The sequence below is a fragment of the Ranitomeya imitator genome, chromosome 5 (assembly GCF_032444005.1).
Source record: "Ranitomeya imitator isolate aRanImi1 chromosome 5, aRanImi1.pri, whole genome shotgun sequence".
Classification (NCBI taxonomy): domain Eukaryota; kingdom Metazoa; phylum Chordata; class Amphibia; order Anura; family Dendrobatidae; genus Ranitomeya; species Ranitomeya imitator.
The window spans coordinates 189,737,748-189,762,617 of NC_091286.1; the positions used below are offsets into that span (position 1 = coordinate 189,737,748).

Sequence of the window (24,870 nt, forward strand, 5' to 3'; positions counted from 1 at the left end):
GAACGAGTCAGCTGAACATGCCACAAGAATCAGGAACATTAATATAAAGTACCCACACACAGGACTTCGTATGGTGTGGGAGAGACTCGAAGAATGTTATGGGTCAATAGAAGCTATAGAAAATGCTTTGTATAAAAGAATTGATGATTTTCCCAAGATAGTAAATTAGGGTTATCAAAAGCTCAAGGAACTGAGCGACTTGTTAATGGAGGTACATGCTGCTCAGGCAGAAGGTGACCTACCAGGGTTGGCATTCCTGGACACTGCCAGAGGTGTCAACCCAATTGTCCAAAAGCTCCCCTACAACTTACAAGAAAAGTGGGTCAGTCACGGGTCCCGTTACAAACAGGCTCATAAGGAACAATTTCCTCCTTTCAGGGTGTTTGTAGACTTTGTTGCTCAGCAAGCTAAAGTTAGAAATGACTCCAGTTTCGATTTCACTATGTCATGTACCACTGCCTCCGGTGTAAAACCCAGTAAAACACCAGTGGCAGTCCACAAAACTAATGTTACCTCTACAGGTTTTCCATACAGGGCAAGTAAGTCCTCTCCAGAAGAGGACAAAATCCAAGATCTCAGCAAACACTGCCCCTTACACAAGAAACCTCATCCTCTACTAAAATGTAGAGCCTTCAGGGAGAAGTCTCTAGAAGACCATAAGAGTTTCCTAAAGGAAAGCAAGATATGCTTCAGATGCTGCGCGACGACCTCACACTTCGCCAAGAACTGTGAAACCAGTGTGAAATGCACAGAATGTAGTAGTGTGGAGCACAACACGGCCTTACACCCTGGACCACCCTCAGGGATATCGTCGCGAGTGGAAGAGTCTGCCGAAAAACAGATGGACACTGACATAGACACCCCAGTGGTCACTTCGCAGTGTACAGAGATCTGCAAGGAACTTGTAGCAGGAAGATCCTGCTCGAAGATCTGTCTTGTCAGAGTATTCCCAGCGAGCCAACGGGATAAAGCAATCAAGGTATATGCAATCTTGGACGATCAGAGCAACAGGTCTCTAGCTAAGTCCTTTCTCTTCGACACCTTCAACATTGCTGGTCCCGACTCTCTGTACTCCTTGAAGACATGTGCAGGTACTGTCGAGACGGCGGGGAGAAAAGCGACCGGATTCAAAGTAGAGTCTATGGACAGTCAAACCTGCTTATCCTTACCATCAATACTGGAGTGCAACCAAATTCCCGACAACAGGTCGGAGATACCTACACCAGAGGTAGCAGCTCATCATACCCACTTGAAATGTATAGCTCACCTGATACCGGAGCTTGACCAAGGAGCTCCTATCGTCTTACTCCTCGGAAGAGACATACTATGGGTCCACAAGGCTAGAGGACAGATCAACGGCCCACAAAATGCCCCATATACTCAGAGACATGACCTAGGATGGGTCATTGTGGGAGACGTCTGTTTGGGTGGAGCACACAGGCCGACATCAGTCAACAACATGCTCACCAATACCCTCGAGAATGGACGCCCGTCTCTCTTCCAGCCATGCGAGAGCAGTTTCCTGATTAAAGAATTGCCACACAACATCCCTCCACCTTGTCCGTTAGCTGATCCTTCCTGTGAAGACCATGCATGTGACGGTGAAGAAGATCATATAGGGTGCACAGTTTTCCACAGGACAAGAAAAGACAACCAGGTAGCAACGTCCATAGAGGACAGACTGTTCTTGGACATCATGGAGCGAGAGATAGTAAGAGATGAATCAAAGAGTTGGGTCGCACCTTTACCATTCAAACCACAGAGGCAATGCTTACCCAACAACAGAGAACTTGTCTACAGTCGATTTGTCTCCCTTACACGCAAACTGCAGAAGGCTCCAGAAACAAGAGAACACTTCTTTACCTTCATGGAGAGAATTTTCCAGAATGGCCACGTGGAAATTGCACCTGTACTTCAAGATTCCGAGGAATGTTGGTACTTAACTATTTTCAGCGTGTATCATCCGAAGAAACCAGGTAAGATAAGAGTAGTATTTGACTCAAGTGCCAGATACGAAGGTGTTTCTTTAAACGACGTCTTCTTGTCTTGTCCAGACCTCAACAACAGACTTCTGGGAGTACTTCTTCGTTTCCGCAAAGATGCAGTAGCATTTATGGCCGACATACAACAGATGTTCCATTGCTTCCTTGTTAAGGAAGAACACAGAAACTACTTGAGGTTCTTCTGGTACCGCGATAATGACCCCTACACGGACATCGTTGAATATCGTATGAAGGTACATATCTTCGGGAACAGCCCCTCCCCTGCTGTCGCTATCTATGGCCTTAGACATTCAGCCAGAGAGGGTGAAGCAAAGTATGGATCGGATGTAAGATAGTTTGTGGAAAAGGATTTCTACGTAGATGACTGCCTAAAATCCACACCCACAGATGAGTTGGCAGTCAGTCTCCTAAAAAGGGCACAAGAAATGCTCGCTTTGTCCAATTTGAGATTGCACAAAATTGCTTCCAACAGCCAAAAACTAATGGCAGCCTTTCCTTCTCAAGATTACTCAACCGACTTAAAAGACTTGGACTTAAGCACGGACTCCCTTCCCATGCAACGGAGCCTTGGTTTACTCTGGGATTTGAAAAAGGATGCATTCACCTTCCAGATCAGCAAAGAAGAGAAACCCTTCACGCGCAGAGGCGTCCTGTCCGTAGTAAACAGCTTGTATGATCCTCTGGGATTTGTAACTCCTGTAACTATCCACGGTAAAATGTTGTTGAGAGACTTCACCCAAGAGACATCCAATTGGGATGATCCACTTCCCAGCGAGAAAAGAGACTTATGGGTAAGATGGAAGAACTCTTTAGAAGCCCTGTCAAGCCTCTACGTGGCACGACCATATGCTTCCGTACCATCAACAGAAGTCGAGATGCAAAGGCTTTGTATCTTCTGCGATGCCTCAACCAAAGCAATTGCAGCAGTAGCGTATTTGAAAACTACTGACATCAACGAATAATCCCACGTAAGGCTTGTTATGAGCTGGACAAAACTGGCCCCACTCCGTGAACACACAGTACCCAGACTAGAACTCTGTGCAGCTTTGCTAGTGGTAGAGTTAGCTGAACTTATCTCGACAGAAATGGACCTGGACATCAAAGAAGTCGAGTTCTACATGGACAGCAAGGTAGTGCTGGGGTACATTTGCAATGAAACTCGTCGCTTTTATGTCTATGTCAGCAATCGGGTGCTAAGGATCAGGAGATCCACCGACCCTAAACAGTGGCACTATGTGTCCACACACCACAATCCTGCGGACCATGCAACCCGATCCATTGAAGCAAGACATCTTTTTTTTTTATTTAAATAGATTTTTATTAACAATATAAAGAAGAACATCAGAATGCCATTTACATTGCATTATATCACATACACATTTTCTTATTTTAATAAACCCCAACATTACCCCAACTACCCTCCTCCCCCCTACGACAGCTCAGTCTCAATCTTCACCCCACTGAGGCCTTCTCTGCCTCGTGTAATTTATCCTCATCCAGGTCTTCGGAAACTCGACAACTATACTCCTCAATCCAAAACAAGCCAAGGAGACCATATTTTATTAAACATTTCTATTTTCCCCCTTTTTTTGTACACCCCCTTTTCCAATTTTAGACCATGTTGAACATATTGGAGAAATTCCCTTCTCACAGGTGGTTCCGCATTTATCCAATTTCGTGCTATTACTTTCCTGGCCATGTAGAGTAGCCTAGCGATTGCAATCTTCCAAGTATTGTCAACTCCAATTTCTTCCACATATCCCAGCACGCATACTATCGGGTCTCTAAGAACTCTGCACTTATACGCTGCTTCAACTCGGCTCAAAACCACCACCCAAAAGGCAGCCAGTCTCGGACACGTCCACATCATGTGATATATTCCTGCATTCTCACTCGCACACCTCGGACACTCAGAATTGGCACGCAATCCCGCTTTGTATAGCACTTCCGGAGATTTATATACCCTATGCAGAATGTATAGCTGCGAGAGCCTATATGGTTCACTCAAGGATAGTCGCGGAACCCACTCCATCACCGATTCCCAGGTTTCATTTTCCATCGGTCCCACTTCTCTCTCCCACTTACCTCTCGCCTTTATAGGGAAATCTAGCAGGAACGTGTGCATAAGGTCCTTATACAGAGTGGAAATAACTCCCCTTGTAGTTCCGTCACCACACACATACTCCAACACTATATCATCTTGAACCCTGATATCAGCCTTCTTATTCTGAGCTCTAAAGGCATGTCTCATCTGCGCATACTGATATTCCCCTGTGGATCGCAAACCAAATTCTTCCTGCAATTGGGAGAAGGACTTCAGTTCCTGTCGCTGGATTATCTGGTGAACAAAGCAAATTCCCTTATTCTGCCATTCCAATAGTCCTCCCAAGGCCTCAAATTCCTTTAAATTGTGGTTAGACCATATCGGTGTGAATTTAGTCAACCTTTTAACCCCACGAATCTGCCTTAGTCTATTCCATAATTTACGAATCAGGAACAGGGTTGGGTATACTTTCCCCAGAGCGCTCAAAGAGCCATCTTCCAAACACCTGGCCATCGGTCGTCGGTCCGTCACCTCTTCCATTAGCTGTTGTACTGCACTGGATGACGCCCCTCGCGCCCAGCCCTTCAAATGCTGGCTCTGGGCCGCAAGGAAGTATATTTCCGGGTTGGGCAAAGCCAAACCACCATCTTCCTTGGGTCGCTGAAGCGTCTCCAGGCTAATACGTGGATATTGTCTTCCCCATATCAAACTTCTAAAAAGGGCGTTAATCTGCCTGAACTTCCCCTGCGGGATCCAAATTGGTGCGTTATGTAGAACATAAAGAATTTTAGGCATCAGGACCATTTTAATAAGGTTTACCCTACCGACGACCGATAGATGTAGCTTATTCCAGGCATCTACCTTTGCCTTGAGTACCCCCATAACAGGAGTCAAATTTCTTTGCAGGAACTCCGCAATTGGCACCGAAATCCATATTCCAAGGTATTTAAATTGGGAAACCAACTTCAGCCTCTCATCCCCAACATCCTCACTCACATTCTCTCCTACGTCATCCACTCTAAAAAGAACCGTCTTATCCCAATTAATTGTTAGTCCCGACACAGTACCAAATCTCTCAACAATTTCAACGGCCCCTCTTAGTGAATCGTCTGGATCCGCCAGGAACAGCAAAACATCATCCGCGTATAACGCTATTTTTTCCTCTACTTTCCCATACCTAAACCCAGGGACCCCATCCGACTGCCGAATCTTAGCAGCAAGAGGTTCTACAGCCAACGCGAACAGGAGGAGTGAAAGCGGGCATCCCTGCCTAGTACCCATAGCCAGCCCTATAGGTCGAGATAGCTCCCCGTTTACTCTAATTCTAGCGGACGGTAATGAGTACAACAGCTGTATCCAGGCCACAAACTGCGGACCAAACCCCATACATTCCAGCACCTGCCAGAGGTACCCCCATTCGACACTGTCAAACGCCTTATGTGCATCTAGCGATACAATCACTCTTCGACCACAGTTGTCAGACTCTACCTGCAAATTTACATATAACCTCTGCAAATTGATCGCCGTTGATCTATCCGGCATAAAGCCAGATTGGTCCGAATGCACCAGACTCGCAATAACACTAGAGAGGCGGAGAGCCAACACCTTGGCCAGAAGCTTGACATCAATAGTTAGTAAAGAAATTGGGCGGTACGACTCCGGTTTCCCCAAGTCCTTATCCTCCTTTGAAATGACCACTATTATGGCCTCTCTCATAGAGGCTGGCAAGCGCCCACAGGACCTAGCTTCCTCCAATACGATTTTTAATCTAGGAATCAACACTTCTGCCAACCCTTTATAGATCTCAGCGGGTAGCCCATCGACCCCAGGCGCCTTCCCATTAGCCATAGACATCAATGCCCGACTCAATTCCTCCTCAGTTATAGGGGCCTCAAGGCTCTCCCTATCTGCCTCACTCAGTCTCGGCAGATCCAGACCTTCCAAGAAAGTCAGTGTGTCCTCGACCGATTCACCAACCCGAGAGGAATACAAATCTGCATAGAAGTCCGCGAAGGCTCTCAAGATTTCAGGCGTTTCCGTTATTTTACCTCCACTAGCAGAGTCCAAAGAATGTATATATGAAGAACCTCTCTGAGCAGCAGCCACTACCGACAGCATATGTCCCACTGTTTCTCCCTCCTGATAGAACAATACCCTTTGGAAATCCCGCTTCCTCTCGGCTTTGCCTAACAGAATTTTTTCCAAATGATTTTGTGCGTTTTTCATCCTTCTCTCTGCCTCAGGGGTTCCCAGTGTAGCCATCCCGTCTTCTGCTTCCTTCAGCTCCTCAACTGCCACTTTTTCTGCCTCTCTCGTCCTCCGCTTACACCTACTAATGTCCCTAAACAGTAGTCCCCTCAGATACGCCTTCATTGCATCCCAAATCGTAAGAGCATCAGTACTTCCATCATTTAAGAGAAAGAATTCCGCTACCTCCCGTCCTATACTTTCCAACTCAATACTCTGTAACCAATTAGGATGAATCTTCCATTCTCTCCCACTTAGCGAGTGAGCCCCCTCCAATCTAACCTCTACTTCAATTGGACTATGGTCCGACAAGGCCCTTGGCAGATATCTCACCTCCCCAACCAATGTGTCCAAAATCCTGTTACCCAGAGCCATATCAATCCTAGAGAGCGTGGCATGCGCCGGTGAATAACATGAGTACCCTCGAAGCAAGACATCTTAAAGACACAACCTGGTTTACTGGCCCTACACTCTTAAGCCATTCGACGCCATACATCGACGAGTCAAACTCCTTCGAACTGGTAGATCCAGAGGCAGATGAGGAAATCCGTCCTCAGGTATCCATTCTACGTACGGTCACTAAAGACAATCCCCTCAAATCCCACCATTTCAACAGGTTCTCAACTTGGAACTCGCTTGTTAGTGCCTTCGTTTGTTTAATTCATGTGGCTAGATCCTACAAGTAAACATCACCTGCCATTCAGAAACCTTGCAAAGGTTGGCACCACTGCAAGCTTGCGTTTACCGTTCCAAACATGGAAAATGCCAAGAAGGTTATAATTTGTGCCATACAACGTGAATGTTACGCCAAAGAAATAGATAACCTCAATAAAGGCCAACCTGTTCCTAGAGACAGTGTTTTGAAGAAGCTTGATCCAATCATCGATCAAGATGGGCTGTTAAGAATTGGAGGTTGTCTTCAAGAAGCTGAAGTGGAATTCGGGGAGAAACACCCTGTAATTATTCCTGGACATCATCATGTCACGACCCTGCTTGTACAACATCACCACGTTTTGGTGAAACATCAGGGCCGACTTCACCGAAGGGAATCTACGAACTGCTGGACTATGGATAGTTGGAGCTAAAAGATGCGTGAGTAAACTCATTTACAATTGCGTAATTTGTCGCAAACTCCGTGGAGGGACTCAAAAGCCGAACATGGCCTATCTCCCATCGGACAGAATTAGTACAGAACCTCCCTTTACCAACGTCGGACTGGATGTGTTCTGGCCATGGTCTGTGGTTGCACGGAACACTAGAAGAGTCCAAGCCAATGCCAAACGCTGGGCAGTTATGTTCACCTGTATGTCCATCAGAGCAGTCCACATCGAAGTAATTGAGTCCATGGACACTTCTGGGTTTATAAACGCACTCCGACGTTTCATCGCCATCAGAGGCCCCGTAAAGCACATACGCTCCGATAGAGGTACCAACTTTGTAGGAGCAGTGAAAGAACTTCAAATTCCTTCCAACCTAGACACCACCAGTGTGGAAAGATACTTGAATGAGCAGGGATGCACCTGGACTTTCAATCTGCCACACTCTTCTCACATGGGAGGTGCTTGGGAGAGGATGATAGGAATGGCACGCAGAATCCTTGACTCCATTTTCTTGCAAGCAGGTAGCGCAAGACTCACATATGAAGGTTTGACCACATTCTTGGCAGAAGTTTCGGCCATCATTAATGCTAGACCATTGACTTCACTTTCTAGTGACTCTGGGGATCCGACAATTCTCACTCCTGCCATGTTACTTACTTAGAAAGCCAGCGTTCTCAGCGCTCCACCTGGAGAATTTAGCAACAGGGATCTCTACAGACGACAATGGAGACAAGTTCAAAGTCTCTCCAATACCTTTTGGGACAGATGGAGGAAGCAGTACCTCTCCACCTTACAACCAAGGAAGAAGTGGCAGACTGACAAACCAAACATCAAAACCGGCGATGTTGTTCTCATGAAAGACAGCCAGTCTCACCGCAATGAGTGGCCATTAGGCCTCATCACTAAGATATTCCCTAGCAAAGATGGGAGGGTGCGTAAGGTTGAGGTCAAAGTAGGCAAGTCCGGGGAGAGTAGACTCAGACCAGTTGCAGAACTTGTCTTACTGTTTTCACCAAAAGAACCTGTAGGTGGCATCGGTTGATGCCAAGCGGGGAGTGTTCTGTCCATCCTAATGAAGGACAGGGGGTTCATATCATGCATTAACCCCTTCATGACCGTGGGATTTTTCATTTTTCAGTGTTCGTTTTTCACTCCCCTCCTTCCCAGAGCCATAACTTTTTTATTTTTCCGTCAATTTGGCCATGTGAGGGCTTATTTTTTGCGGGACGAGTTGTACTTTTGAACGACATCATTGGTTTTAGCATGTCATGTAATAGAAAACGGGAAAAAAATTCCAAGTGCGGTGAAATTTCAAAAAAAGTGCAATCCCACACTTGTTTTTTGCTTGGCTTTTGCTAGGTTCACTAAATGCTAAAACTGAACTGTATTATGATTGTCCAGGTCATTACGAGTTCATAGACACCTAACATGACTAGGTTATTTTTTACCTAAGTGGTGAAAAAAAATTCCAAACTTTGCTAAAAAAAAAAAAATTTGCGCCATTTTCCGATACTCGTAGCGTCTCCATTTTTCATGATCTGGGGTCGGTTAAGGGCTTATTTTTTGCGTGCCGAGCTGGCGTTTTTAATCATTCCAATTCAGTGCAGATACATGCTTTTGATTGCCCGTTATTGCATTTTAATGCAATGTCGCGGCGACCAAAAAATCGTAATTCTGGCGTTTCGATTTTTTTCTCATTATGCCGTTTAGCGATCAGGTTAATGCTTTTTTTTTTTGATAGATCGGGCGATTCTGAACGTGGCGATACCAAATATGTGTAGATTTGATATTTCTTTTATTGATTTATTTTGATTGGGGCGAAAGGGGGGTGATTTAAACTTTTATATTTTTTTTATTTTTTTCACATTTTTGTAACTTTTTTTTTAACTTTTGCCATGCTTCAATAGCCTCCATGGGAGGCTAGAAGCAGGCACAGCACGATCGCCTCTGCTACATAGCAGCGATCTGCTGTTCGCTGCTATGTAGCAGAATTGCAGGTATGCTGTGAGTGCCGACCACAGGGTGGCACTCACAGCTACCAGCGATCAGTAACCATAGAGGTCTCAAGGACCTCTATGGTTACAATGGAGAAGCATCGCCGACCCCCGATCATGTGACGGGGGTTGGCGATGACGTCATTTCCGGCCGCCCGGCCGGATGCGATAGTTAAATGCCGCTGTCTGCGTTTGACAGCGGCATTTAACTAGTTAATAGCGGCGGGTGAATCGCGATTTCACCCGCCGCTATTGCAGGCACATGTCAGCTGTTCAAAACAGCTGACATGTCCCGGCTTTGATGCGGGCTCACCGCGGAGCCCTGCATCAAAGCAGGGGAGCTGACATCGGACATACTATCCCGTCCGATGTCAGTAAGGGGTTAAAGCTTGGTACTATAGTGTTGGTTTGTTGTGTTATAGCACCACCCAGTAGTGGTTAAATTTATTACCTGTGTTTTTCAGTAATAATTAGAATGTTGCATTGTGGGATTGCACCAAGGTATCATGGGAAGGGGAAACTCCATTTTCTCTCTGTGTATTTCTCTGGACACACGTGTTAATCTGTTGTGTTGGAACTACCTCACTTACTTGCCATCTGGTTAAGTTTATCCGGTAAGATCATTATCACTGTTCTTGCAATGTAGTGTTGTACAGAGTGTGATTAACTGTAAAGCAGCCAGTACACAGGAAATGTGATTATCAGTTACCTGCTGTATGTAGTTATATATAGAAGTTACATCTTCCTGTATGCTTTCCCTGTTAGCAGAAAGCAACTAATATGTTTAAACCGGGTACCTCTAAGGCAACTAGTGAGACTTCTATATCCGATAAGGAGACTTTCAGACAATATAAGAATGCTATGTTTAAAAAGACGAGGATTTGGTGGACTAAAACATCCCTAGAGAATTATGTTAGCCATGAGATTGTCCCAAGAGGTTTGAGGATTCAGCTTTTTCCAACCTTCGATTTAAATGATGAAACATTAATTAAACGATGGTCAGCCGCGGCATCCGCATGTTCGCTAGAATTCTTAAGAATCTTCATTGAAAGTAACTCCCAGACATTGAAAACGATTGAATGTGAACTGGAGAAGTTAGAATTAATGATGAAAAAAGAGATCAAGCAAGACATTTTGGAGGCATGGTCTGGAGATCTCAATAAAGATATGGAGAACTGGGAGACGGAGATTTGTGATAAAAAAATCAAAAAATATCAGAGGGATTTGACTGATTATGAGGAAAATAGAATTTTCCGTTGGCAATTCAAAAAAGAGGCAGTAAGAAGATCAAGGCCACGGGAGACATCATTTAGTTCAACATCATCCGTGTCGGAACAAAACGTGTCTGGTAATGAGCGTGAAACACATCGCTCTACTAAGTACAATACCCGCAATGGTGGGAATAGGAGACCAGTGGATTTCTTCAACAAGGGCTTTAAGAAAGGAAAGAGTGACCACCTAAAGGTAATAAATTTATCAAGCCATGAGTTAACTAAAACCCAAATTGCAGTTCTTGAAAAGGGTCTAACTTTTTCTCCTTCAAAATATCCAGACCCCTTTATAGCCATCAAGGACCTACATCTTTTTTCAAGGAAGGTGATTTTGCAGAGGTTACATTCTAAATCTGGCACTGAGGAAACATCGTTATCTGATATGGAGAGAGAGGCCTTGGATAATCTGGAGGCATTGGCGGAAGAGAGTGAGTATCCAGTGGCGAATCAGGACTTCCCTGTGTCACTTATAAATAGGTCCAAAAAATTTCCTCCACTAAGTATTTGTCCGGCAGTGGAGGTATATACTAGACTAGTTACGGAGGATATTGAAAAATTATGCCGTAGCGGATATGGGGCCAGCAACTGTAGTAAGGAAGAGCGAGAGGCAATTCTTAGTTTACAAAATTTGAATGATGTGGTTTATAAGCCCTCAGATAAAGGGGGGAACCTAGTAGTATGGCCCAATGAAATGTATGAAAAACAGGCATTCAAGTTATTGAATGACAAGAATTGTTATCGTAAGTTGTCATCTAACCCACTTCATACATTTCATGGGGAACTAATTGGGATCTTGGAGGAGGCTTTTGAGAAGGGGATAATCCCCCAAAAAATGGTGGAAACAATTAGAGAAATGCATCCCCGCCTCCCCACACTATATCTGATCCCAAAGGTTCACAAAAATGCCTTGGACCCACCCGGAAGACCCATAGTGTCTGGTAATGAGGGCCTTTGCGAGGTCGTCACCATGGTCATAGATCACTATCTTAAACCACTAGTTGGTGAATTGCCGTCATATATCCAGGACACCAACTCTGCATTGCGCAGATTGGATAATGTACATCTAAGTGATGGGGCGATCATGGTGACGGCCGATGTTGAGGCCCTGTATACCTCTATACGACACCAAGATGGTCTTAGGGCGGTATCCTGGTATTTGAAAACTACGAATTTAGATGGTGAACTCGTTACTCTACTACTACGGTTGCTGGAGTATGTACTCACTCACAACATCTTTGTATTCAAGGGTGCTGTGTACAAGCAATGCCAGGGCACAGCGATGGGGGCTTGCTGTGCCCCATCGTATGCTAATTTATTTCTCGGTTCATGGGAACGGCAAATTTTTGTTTGTGATCCTATACCTCATGCCAGCCTGATTTCAGGCTGGATGAGGTATATTGATGACATTTGGTTTATTTGGGAGGGGTCCATTGAAGAATTATCCACCTGTATGGAGGTATTAAATCAAAATGAATTAAACATCAAGCTCACTTACCATAGTGGCAGAAGTGTTGAATTTCTGGATCTATCTATCAAAGCTGATGATAGAGGCTTTCTGTTCACAGATTTGTACAGGAAGCCTACATCTACGAATGCCTTCCTCCATGCCACCTCCGCACACCCTCCAGCGACGATTAGAGGAATCCCCACAGGACAATTTTTACGCGCAAAAAGAATCTGTACAAATCCTGAAGATTTTGAATCACAAGCAGCAGACCTCAGTAGGCGCTTTCAAGAATGAGGGTATAGCAGGAGGAATATAAGAAGAGGATATCGGAGGGCTTTGATGACTGACAGAAATGACCTCCTATATAAACGGAAACCATCTGAACAAACCATTGGGGTTAATACGGTACGTTTTATTACCCCCTACCATAACAAATGGCATCAATTCAAAGAGATTCTTTACAAACATTGGAATGTCTTACAGTCTGACCCCGTTTTGAGGGGAATTCTACCTGAGAGACCCATGATCGTGGCCAAAAGAACAAAAAACCTAAGGGACATTCTGGTCCACAGTTTATATGATCCAGGGAGGGGCATAAATGCCGCAGGGACCACCGACTTTGGGTTTTATCCATGTGGCCTGTGTAAGGCCTGTGGAAACCATATTAAAACTAAAACCTTCTCTAATTTCAATGGCACGAAAACGTTCACTATTAGAAAGAGAATCACATGTGCTTCCCGTGGCGTTATATACCACGCCACTTGCCCATGTAACAAAGTTTATATAAGGCTGACTACACGGCAATTGAAGATTCGGACACGTGAACATTGCAGGGATATTATGAATGCTAAAACTGCACAGGAAGTGTCAACACTCAAAACTATACAGAGACAGTACCATCAATGTAACCCACATGGCCTGAAAATAAAAGGTATAGATTTGGTATCCCTGGGAATTAGAGGGGGTAACGTTGGCAAAGTGCTGGCACAAATGGAGAGTCGGTGGATTTATCGATTGGGCACGATTGTACCACAGGGCCTAAACGAAAGCTTCGGTTTTGGATCATTTTTGTAGGAAATTAGTGCAGATTTTTGTGGTCTCCTTCATCAAAATTAGAAGTCTTTTAGGGGAGGGGTTGTTTTATTTTATATTTTTTTATTTTTTTGTATATTTTGAGTATCAATAGTTGTTTGTGTATTAATAGTATTTTATCTTTCTAGAATTGTTCTGTTGCGGTCTATTTTGCCTGGTGGTGATGGTTTCATCAAGTTGCTCAATTACACCCCTATCAGTTCCGTGAAAATGTGCTACAGCAAAATTATGATGAATAACTGTGAGGAGATGAGCAAGCAGATGAAAATTAGAGGAACAAGAATATGTGTGGGTTATTACTATAGTATGTATAGAAATATTGGGTGGTACTGATTATGGGATCCATATGTGAGTCGGGCGGCGGCTTAATATGTTATGTATATGTGTTAAATATATGTATGTTTTGTATTGTATCATTGTTTGTTTATTTTGCACAACAGTTTATACCTAGTATTTGGTCTAATAAGGAGGTAATTATCACCCCAATGTGTAGGGGCTAATTTTTTAGTATAGTAATGCTCACGTGTTATGTAATAGGATGTTTAGTAAATTATTGCTAATAATAATGCACCATGCACTTTATATATACAGTTTTATCTTAATATGTGTAAATTGAGCACCGCATCACTATTATCCCCTTTCCCTTTCGCTGCTACTGCGGCGTCTCTTATGTTTGCTCTGCCGGGCTGTGCGCATGCGCGACTTGGACCGCTCCGGAGCGTCCTGCTTCGGTCATCTGGGGGGACGCTGGACTTCCGTTGGGCGTTCCGCTCTCCGGAACTCTGCGTCTCCTTGACCGGTGCTCGGATGCCCTTGTTTGGTGACGGACTCGGAACCGGATGCGCCGTCATGCCCGGCAGGTGTGACTCACATTAAGACCCATGACGACCGTTACCAACAACACTGACTAGCGATTGGTCCCTGCTCATTGCCTGGATATTGTTGCGTGCCAAGCGCAAATGTTCATTGGTCACCGGGCATTTAAATAGACCGCCTACCTCCCTCACTATACACGCCCCCGGAAGAAGAACAGGCGAAACGCGCGTCGGGGTGGGACTTTTCACCGAGGCAAAGGCAAACCACGGGTAATACATCTTTATTCATTTAACGCTATAGATTCTTACTTGGTCTATTGACTTCAAACAGATCAGTCCTGGTACTGCAGTGTCCCTCTGGCACACTTTCCATCTAGGTCCTGATGGTCCAGTTGGTTCCTGTTAATGCTATTTTAGTAAAGGTCACTGTTGTGAGTATCAGGCTGTGATATATGATATATATATATTGGCCAATAGAAGTGAGATGTAGCACTAAGTTGGAAATATTATCATGCCCTAGCCGTATGGTGTTTTTGTTGCATTTTTGAGGTATTCTGGTATTATGAATTATGTTTATGTAATTATTAATAAATTTGATATATATTTGCATTCCATGAGCCACGTGTCATTTTCTTGCATGGCTTTTTAGTTATGATTAGTCCACGGAATGTGACCAAGCTTGTTTTGGCCTTAGGTTAATTGGATTAATATGTATATTTCCCTGTTAGTTGCAGTCGTGTTATTATTTGCCCAATACTTACCCAAATCATTTGTATTCTTATAGTTTTACCGCATTTCAATACCTGTTACCAATAAACAAGTTAGACTACAGAGAAACAGTCTGCTTATTTCGAAGACAGAAGTGGTTTATGCTGTATGTTGGATCACACACCGTATCAACGTGTATGAAGACAGAACACCTTCCTTTCCAAGCCCTGTTGTGTGACCAAACCGTAGTTTTCCTCCACACATTAGTGTTCTCAAGAGAAATTCCTCAACAAATTTTTTGGTCCATTTTTTCATGTTACCCTTGTGAAACTAAGTTTAGGGCTAAATATTCATTTTTGTGGGTAAAATGTGATTTTTTTTTTGTTTTCACAACTTTACTTCATAAACTTCTATGAAGCACCTGGAAGTTCAAGGTGCTCACCACACACCAAATGTGACATGGCATTTGCTCTCAATTTCAGCCATTTTTGCTTTTAAAAAGTCAAACGGTGCTCCTTCCCTTCCGAGTCTTGCTGTGAGCCCAAATAATTGTATTCCCCACATATGGAGTATCTGCATACTCAGGAGAAATTGCAAAACAAATTTTGTGGTCCATTTTGTCCTGTTGCCCTTATGAAAATAAAAAAGTTGGGGCTAAAAGTACATTTTTGTCATTTTTGTAGGTAAAATGTGTTTTTTTTATTTTTATTTTTTATTTTCATAGACCTACGGTATAAAATTGTGTGAAGCACCTGTGGGTTTCAAGGTGCTCACCACGCATGTATGGGTGCTCTATATAAATGTATGGAGTGAGAGCACGCCCACTAGATGGCAGCGTCACTAGTCAGGAACCGGCCTCTCTCAATACAAGTGTATGCAGCGAGGCCGTGCCCACTAGATTGCACTGTCACCAGTCAGGGACCGACCTCGCTCAATACAAGTGTAAGGAGTGAGGCCGCGCCCACTAGATGGGCTCAGTCACACAGTGACTGCAGACTTATAGATTTGGACTGGACAACCCCTTTAAGTTACTTAAAAGGCTATTCCTGTCTCAGACATTGGTAGCATGTCCACAGAATAGTTGCGCATCCATCTAATAAATGCAAATCTACCTAAAGAGCAGGGCCAAATCTCATGTTGCTGCAAATCTAGTGACTGCAAATGCACGACTCCTGATTTACTTTTATGGGATCTTCATCTTTCAGATGATTATTTTTTGCATCATATATTTCTGAAATAGGAAAATCCCTATAAATCATGCAGCTATATTTGTTTGTGCCCTAAAACACCTGATGCAAACTCACAATCCAGTTTTTCAGCTTGTCCCAAAAGATTTTGAAATCTTGAAATCCAAGTGTTCCATTTCCTCTGCTCTAGTGTATTGTTTGTTAAGGTTCAATGCGAAGTTTAACTTTATACTCAATAACAATGTTTTGCAACGTAAAAATTGTTTGTTTCTTTATCAATCTATCAGATTTGACCTTTCATTCTCAAAGATCCTTTAGATCATGAAAACAGCAAGCTGGTGTGTTGCACAATTCTCCATTACACGCCTCTATTTTAAAGTTTAGCCAGAAAAGAGATGACAGCAGCTTTAATGAAGAATAATATGAGACACTTAGAGAAAGAAAACTTACGATAAAATAACTATAAAGGATACATCCATAAGAGAAATTATGTTGTGACATGACAGAAGGCTGATCTCTTTATATTTTATATTCTTTGCTGAAATAAAAACACACAAGTAAAATTGAACACACACATGTAATAGGTCAGGGGTATATAAAAGTCAAGTGACATAAAAACAGAATAGGTTAACTCCTTACAGCCGCAGGGAGTATTTTTGTTTCTGACCAAGTCCAATATTTTCAAATCTTACCTGAGTCACTGTAAGTGGTAATAACTTTGAAATTCCTCCACATATCCAGGAAATCTATATAGCTTTGTGCCATGTTAGCCAGTAGATAGTACATGAGGACTCTCAAATCCACATATCCCGGTGATTCTAAGATTTATTTTTTGTGACAAATTATGATTTATTTTCCGGGAATTAAAGGGGTGGTCAGAAGGCAAATAATCTTTCCCTATTTATGTAGTCCCATAATACTTACTTGAAAAATTCCTTACCATTCCCTTAATACGCTATCTAACTACTTTTATTTTTTTTAATCTACTTCCTGTCTGAAGACTATCCATTCTCACATTCTCATATCCCACTGGGATACTCAAAGCATCATCAAAGCATTGGTCATTGTCACAGCCCTTACCCCCTCCCTGAAATTAAACATCATCAGTGACGCTCAGCTCAGGGCCTTTGCTGTCCCTGCGCTCTCCCCGAGTGTCTCCTCCTTTGTGCAGTGTCTCCTCCAGCGCCCTGTGCGATCAGTGCCGCATCTGATCTGCTGTGACATCACCTGCAGGGGTAGCACTAGTCTTCCTGCACGCTGGGTATAGCGACACCACTCTGCTGCCCGCTTATTAGCAATTAAGGCTAGCATATGAAATAAATATTGTTTTATGCTAACTAAACCACTAAATTCAAAACTATAAGTATGATTTTTATAACGGATAAGACCCCTCTATACCTGTATACATGGTTTAGTTAGTAGTTTGGGACATACAAAATCCCTTTACCAGTGATACATGACACATATTGGTTTTGGCAGGATCTATTAGAAAATAATTAAATGAATTATAGAAAATTTACGCCCACTGAAGAAATGTGCTCAAAACGCACATTGGGGTAGAGGGAAGTCCTAAATGATGGAATTGATTTGTCTGTATTTTTCTAATGTTTTTATGTATTCTTACTATGCTGAAAAAAATGTTCTTGAAATGTACTATGATACCACCCGTAAAGGAAGTAGTTTCACGTCATCTTTCACCTGGACACGTAGAAGCATTGTGGAAACACAAAACGGACATCGTCCTGGACTTCCAGCAAATTCCCCCTGCATACAGTGTGAATAACCGGTGATTTGGAATAGGTCTAAAGGTACCGTCACATTTAGCGACTTTACAACGATAACGATAGCGATCAGTGACGTTGCAGCATCCTGGATAGCGACATCGTTGTGTTTGACACGCAGCAGCGATCAGGATCCTGCTGTGACATCTCTGGTCGTTGCTGAAAGTTCAGAACTTTATTTCGTCGCTGGATCACCCGCTGACATCGCTGAATCGGCGTGTGTGACGCCGATCCAGCGATGTCTTCACTGGTAACCAGGGTAAACATCGAGTTACTAAGCGCAGGGCCGCGCTTAGTAACCCGATGTTTTCCCTGGTTACCATTGTAAAAGTAAAAAAAAAAACACTACATACTTACATTCCTGTCACGTTCCCCCCGCGTCAGCTTCCCTGCGTCCCCCAGTGTCAGCGCCGGCCGGCCGTAAAGCAGAGCACAGCGGTGACGTCACCACTCTGCTTTCCGGCCAGCGCTTACACAGTGCAGGGAAGCTGACGCCGGGGGACGCGACAGGAATGTAAGTATGTAGTGTTTTTTTTTTTACTTTTACAATGGTAACCAGGGTAAACATCGGGTTACTAAGCGCGGCCCCCGGGGACTTCGGGATCGTTGGTCACTGGAGAGCTGTCTGTGTGACAGCTCTCCAGCGACCAAACAGCGACGCTGCAGCAATCGGCATCGTTGTCTAGATCGCTGCAGCGTCGCTAAATGTGACGGTATCTTTAAACAAGGATATCGTGAATGACACATTTCATTTGCTCACTCAGACAAAGACTAGTTGTGTAAACAGCCCTATATCCTGGGGCAAACTTTTAGATTGGAGGGAATATATGAAATAGCTCTGGCAATGTTACCCACTTGCCTGTGCTATGAATCTACCAAAGTATTTTGAATTTAAAAAGTACATGTTAGAACTTACTTCTTTTCAGAACTGAATTCAAAACATACTGCAATTCTTGTGGACTGACTTCCATGTCCTGTAATTAAAAAAAATTAAATTATAATTTGAATATTAAAAAAAAATGCATTTAAGCTTGAATATACTTTTCTCCAGAGCAATAAATTGTCCATCTTGAGTCACATAAGGAGATGTTTACAGCTTAGCATTGCAAATAGTGTAGTAGTTTTTGGTGATTTTTTTTAATGGCAGAGCAAAAAAATGCAGCATCTTACAATCCCAGCAAAGTGGATGGGATTTATAGAAATCACATGCATTGCCAACTGAACTTTATATTTACTCAGCATAAGCAGACCAGCGTTGTGTGCTTCAAATCACATACTAAGTTTCGTGCGTGGATTTTCCACATAGACTTGCATTAGATATAGAAACTCCACAGGTAAAAATGCAAATGCATTCTTAATGTGTTTCCACTGCAGGAATGTACTAAAAACGCATCTAATCCACTCATAACTGTATCATCAAAGTTTTGTCAAAGCCAAATACTAGAAAATGTAAACAAAGCAGCTTTATTGAAACATGACATTACCAAAAAGAGCAGAAAAAAACACAAAAGAATAACCCAGTGTCAAAAAGTAATAAAAATGCATGCAAAAATGCACTTAAAAACACAATGAATAAAAATGGAAGTAACCTAGTAACCTAATTTACCTAACAGGTGCACAAATGTTGCAGAACATTTGCAACATCAAAAACTCCCCAAGTATTCATCGAGGAAATGTAGCTTATTTTCAGGTGGCCATATATTGGCACAATAAATGGAGTACCTGGGATACTTTTCCTAAGCAAAACTCTTTAGAATGGTTTCCTCTTTTTTCCTAAAATAATCCCTGAAATGACTATCTGAATATGGCCTAAGGGTGTGTTCACACTAAAGCCTCGATCAAATTTATTATGATGCCAGTTTGGCATAAAACACTTTGATAAGTTAAAATTTTTTACACAACAACAAGTTCTGCAAAAGTCAAGTACACATTATAGTCTATAGTACTGTTCACATGTTCGTGTGTTTGCACAGACCGTGTGTCCGTACATACCACACAGAGACACATCCGTTTTTTCTGGCACCATGGATGACAAGGGCCAATACAAGTCTATGGGTCCATGTAAAACACGTACAGCACACGGATGGCATGTACATGTTGAACATTACAAAGTATAGGAGAGCTTTGGAACTGATTTTTCTTAAGCCATACTGGAAAAAACATATGGCACACTATCAGCACATGGATGGCACACTGATGGAAAACACTGATGAGACTGCTGACATTTTTTTTCGATTGTGGTTTTATATGGATACGTGAATGGGGGCCTAAGGCTACGTTCACATTCGCGTCTTTGGACGCTGCGTCGCCAACGCAACGCACGACGCACCAAAGACGCATATGAAACGCACATTTTTACGACACACGCGTTCAACGCATGCGTCGTGTAACGCAGCGTTTTTTTTAAAGAAAACTTTGCGTTTTGTTTAAAAACGCAGCGTTTTACGACGCATACGTTTTCCTAAAGTGATGTCATTGTTTAGCAATTAAGGCCACAATTACTGTCTAGACACTAGATAAAGACCACCAATGGCTACAAGAGGGTGGGTGTAGGGTATATATACACTGGCATAGATGAATTCCTCAGATTTTCCTTGTGTTTCCAGCATCAAGATGGAGCGCCCTATGGAGAGTACATGAATATGGAGTTGGATTTTGCCTTGGCTAATGCTTATGCTATTGCCTATTACGAGCAAAGGAAAAGGGATAAACGGAGAAGGAGTCATCGGCGCTTTTGGCTACACCCTATCGTTGAAGTGCGGGAGACCCGTGGAGCCTACCATTGCTTGTTTGGCGAGCTAAATGGCAATCTGGAAAAATATTACGAGTATACCAGGATGTCTCAAGACAGCTTCCGCAATCTGCTGCGTCTGGTGGAAGGAGCCATTACCAGGCAAGACACACAGCTCCGGAGATCAATTTCTGCTGAGGAACGGCTGTTGGTGACTCTACGGTACGTATGTAGCTCTGAACGACTGATATGTTCTTCCCTTTTTTTTTTTTCTTTAAAAATTGTTTGGGGTTGGTTGGGTATGGTAAATGTACAATGTACTTTAATTTAATTTCTTTATTTTTCATCTTGGCAGTTTCCTGGCAACCGGAGAGACCTTAAGATCCTTGTATTTCCAATTTAGGATTGGAGTCTCCACACTTTCGGGAATTATTGCCGACACATGCCGCGCTTTGTGGGACAATCTCCGGGATGAATTTTTACCCCTCCCTACAACAGACATGTGGGAGGCCAACGCCAAGAGATTTGAACAAGTGTGTTCTTTCCCAAACTGTATTGGAGCAGTGGATGGGAAGCACATTAGGATTATAAAGCCAGCAAGAAGTGGATCTCTTTTTTACAACTACAAAAAAATTTTCCACCGTGCTAATGGCAATTGCAAGTGCGGACTGCAGGTTTCTGGCTGTGGACATTGGAGCATTTGGCCGTGCAAATGACTCGCGTACATTTAAGGACTCTGATATGGGCCAAAGGTTGTATGGGAACAATTTTAATTTCCCCAAGCCACGGCCTCTTCCCAACACCGAAGGCCCGGCAATGCCATTTGTTGTTGTTGGGGATGAGGCATTTCAAATGTGTGCCAACCTATTGAAACCGTACTCTAGTCGGGGCTTGGACCACACCAAAAGCATTTTTAATTACAGACTGTCCAGGGCCAGAAGAACTGTGGAGTGCGCCTTTGGCATCCTGGTCTCCAAATGGCGTATTTTAGGATCCGCCATTAATCTTAAAATTGAGACAGTGGATGAGGTGGTGAAGGCTTGTGTGGTTCTCCACAATTATATTATGGCCAAAGAGAGACTGAACGTGGAACTCGATGAACCCATACCAAACCCATTGCCCGATTACCAGGATCACCCTTTGAGAACAACTGTTGAAATAGCGCAGATGAGGGATCGATTTGCATCCTATTTTGTATCTGATGTTGGCCGTGTGTCATGGCAAGATACAATGGTGCAGTGCTTATGTTTTGTACTCTCATACTTTGTTCAGCTTTTAAATCTAAAAATAATACCTTTACAGTGCAAAAAAATAATATGTATAATGCTAAAGATTGATACACTATTATGTCGAAAAAAGGTCACCAGTAAAGGTGCCCAATGTAATGTTATGTTACAATTGGCAGCTACCTATATGTAAATATTTTTTTCTTTTTGACTAAACTTACTCTATTGTGCCCTTTTAAAAATTGCTATCCTTTTTTAAAAAATTTGTGTTTAATAAACAATTTTACAATTCACAAAACTCCATTTGCCTACCAACAGCTGTCGTCGAAAATGTTCAGAGGTGATCACCATCTCCCATATTTACTCTGCTAAAACACCGTACTTTTTTGACATGGCCGTGTGTTCGATAGTTGAGCGAACTTCATCGGCTCCCTCCTTGGCAAACTGTCAAGCTTACAGACTAGTTGGCTAGGGAACACGGCTTCATTGAGCGCACTGGCTGATCAACAATTTTCAACCCACCGCAGCAGCATGTGTGGCGGGAGTGTGACAGGCATTACTCATGCATGGCGAGGCCAACAAATCGGCTACAGTTGTTCATGTGTTGTGCCAGTCACACATCCTTGAAACATGCGACAGCGGTGACGGACATAAAGCAGATCAACCGCACACATGGAGCCGGGTCCATATGCAAGTAGTTGAAAAGTGTGTCTCTGATAACCCACTGTCATTGTTGAATCGGCGTATTAGACGCCAATCCAGCAATGTGCTTGTACCCAGGGTAAAGACCGGGTTTACAAAGCGCAGTACCGCGATAGTAAACCCGATATTTACCCTGGTTACCAGGGTGATGCAGGGGGATTTCGGCATCGTTGAACACAGTTTCAACAATGCCGAAGTCTTTACCCTGATCGTTGGTCGCTGTAGAGAGCTGTCAGTGTAGCTCCCCAGCAATCACACAACGACTTACCAACGTTCACGGCCAGGTTGTATCGCTGGTCTTGATCGTTGTTATTGTTTTAATTACCTTTCCTGTATGTGGACAATGTCATATTTGTGTTTGTAAACACCTCATAGAACAATGAGAGACCACCAAAAAACTATACTTAAAAAGGGACAAAATAGTGTCTGACATTGCATATATGAGGTATATAAAACACTAAATGTGTGTAGACGTCGCACGGTGTGAGTTGCCGATACTACAGTTGCCAATAAAAACCAAAATTGATACTAAAAAAAAATTTTATTTGGGGGAAACAGAAATAATAAATAAATAAAACTAGGGGCTATCAACTGTAGCAACTAATGGGGATTGGTAACTCCCTGCTTCCGAATGGCGAGAGGAGGAAGCAGAGGCTATAGAGGAGCCATAGTCCAGTAGACTCGAGGGCAAGTCCAAGGCATCATCATCATACTGGGGGGAAGATACTGCAACCACTGTAGGGGAGGGAGGAGGCAAAACTAGTCTGCTGGATCGTGACTGGCTCTGGCTGCTCCTGCTGCGGCTAGACCCTGGCCGCGTTGAAGGTGTCTGTGTTGGAGCAGCCAGAGCCGCAGAAGCTGTTCTCCTTCTCTTCTTCCTCCTTCTCGCTTCTCCCGTGGTGGCTTCCCCAGCAGGATGGGTACGGGAGGTTGAGGGCCTAGCAGGAGCAGGACTTGGCGGATCAGTGTGGTACTGTCTGTGGTGGCGTCCCTCAGCACGCGGACCTCGGTGGAGTGGATGGAGTGGCTGTGCAGCAGGAGTCGGAGTCATGGTAGCCAGCGACGGCACTACAGCCAGTGCAGTCGCTGACTGCATGATCCGAGCCTGCTGAAGAGCACTCATGTAGGCATTGTTGCAGGCCTGCATCACCGAAATCTGGAGTTCCGGCGTAAGGTGTTCCACCATGCCCTTTGCAATGGCACTAAAAAAATGTTTTGCCGCCCTCGAGAGCTCGGATTCCATTGAATCAAGGCGCCGGTCGATAGTGGCCAGACCATTCTCCATTCTATTTCCCAGCACCATGAAACAATTCTGGAATACCGTGCCCAAATGAAAATACTCAGGCATTAGCAGCCTGTCCGAGGCCCGCTGTCGCTGGCGTGAATAGCCGAAGGAAGGAGCGACAGAGGCCTCGGTCAGGGGAACACCGGATGGACCGGCTGCCGGTTCTCCAGAAGGTTGTTCAAGCCTGCTCTTGCTGTGGGATGGCTGTGACGGGTCAGATGGCGATTCATGAAGGCCCGCTCCAGAGGGCCTATCAGGTTCGAGGGTGCTGCTGTGAGTTCTGTAAAAAGAAGAGGAAATCATTAGTGTGGAAAAAATACCATCACATACGCCAACTCCTGTAATAGAATAGGGTTAACATTGCATTACACAACAATAGATTGCAATCCTCTGTCTCTATTGTCTGTCCTTCAATCATTCGCTGATTGTTATCACCAGCTGCTGAGGAGACCAAACTGCGAATGGCCTAGTGCAGAAGAAAAAGAGTGCTCATTCCGGCTGCCAATGCCTTTTCGCCCGCATAGTCAACACTGTCATCGCCGAACACACGGCTGGCGTTTACATTTTTTTCTAAATAAAAAATTGGTGTCATAAACTCTATAGTATTGACGCTGCCTATGCCACATCAATATTAAACAATTTAAAGTTACTTTGATCTTTAAACAAAAAGAAATGCTATGCTTGCACGGTAGTTGCATTTCAGACAGACAACTACCATTCTTTACGCTGATCGCAGGACCTGCCATGACACCACGCCAATGTGATTGAGACGTAATCACAATTCATGCTATCAGACCTACACTGGCTCGGAACGGAACATGTCATGGACTACAAGGACTCACGCGGTTAACTAATAAAAAAAAATGGATGTGCAATTTACCATGGCACTAGGGAAAAAGTACTGTGGATGACCAATATACTACGTGTACTACGTGGATGGGCTATACACTATGTGGCTGGTCAATATACTATGAGGATACGTGGCTAGGACATGTACTATGTGCCTGCGCAATAAACTTTGTGGCCTCGCAATATGCTAGGTGGGTGCGCAAGGTTATACGTTATTGGCAATGTACGATGTGGATGTGTAATGCTATGTGCCTGTGCAATATGGTATGTGAGCATGCATATTGTGCAGTACCAGATACGTTAAATACTTACTGTCGGCGGGCAAGGATCAGTCTCATGAATTGTAACGCCCTGCTATATTTGTAGCGAATGGACCTTCCCGCTGCAG

General features: G+C 43.6%; 1 protein-coding gene across 1 annotated transcript in view; it reads right to left on the bottom strand.

The window, feature by feature from the left end:
• CAPN9 (calpain 9) overlaps positions 1-24,870 on the bottom strand; it is a 333,928-nt gene that overhangs the window by 100,892 nt on the left and 208,166 nt on the right. Inside the window, exons 14-16 of the mRNA XM_069769442.1 lie at positions 18,606-18,663; positions 16,382-16,446; positions 16,026-16,094 (exon numbers count right to left, since the gene is read on the bottom strand). Of these exons, the coding sequence (XP_069625543.1) occupies positions 16,026-16,094; positions 16,382-16,446; positions 18,606-18,663 (192 nt within the window). The remainder of the gene's footprint in view (positions 1-16,025; positions 16,095-16,381; positions 16,447-18,605; positions 18,664-24,870) is intronic.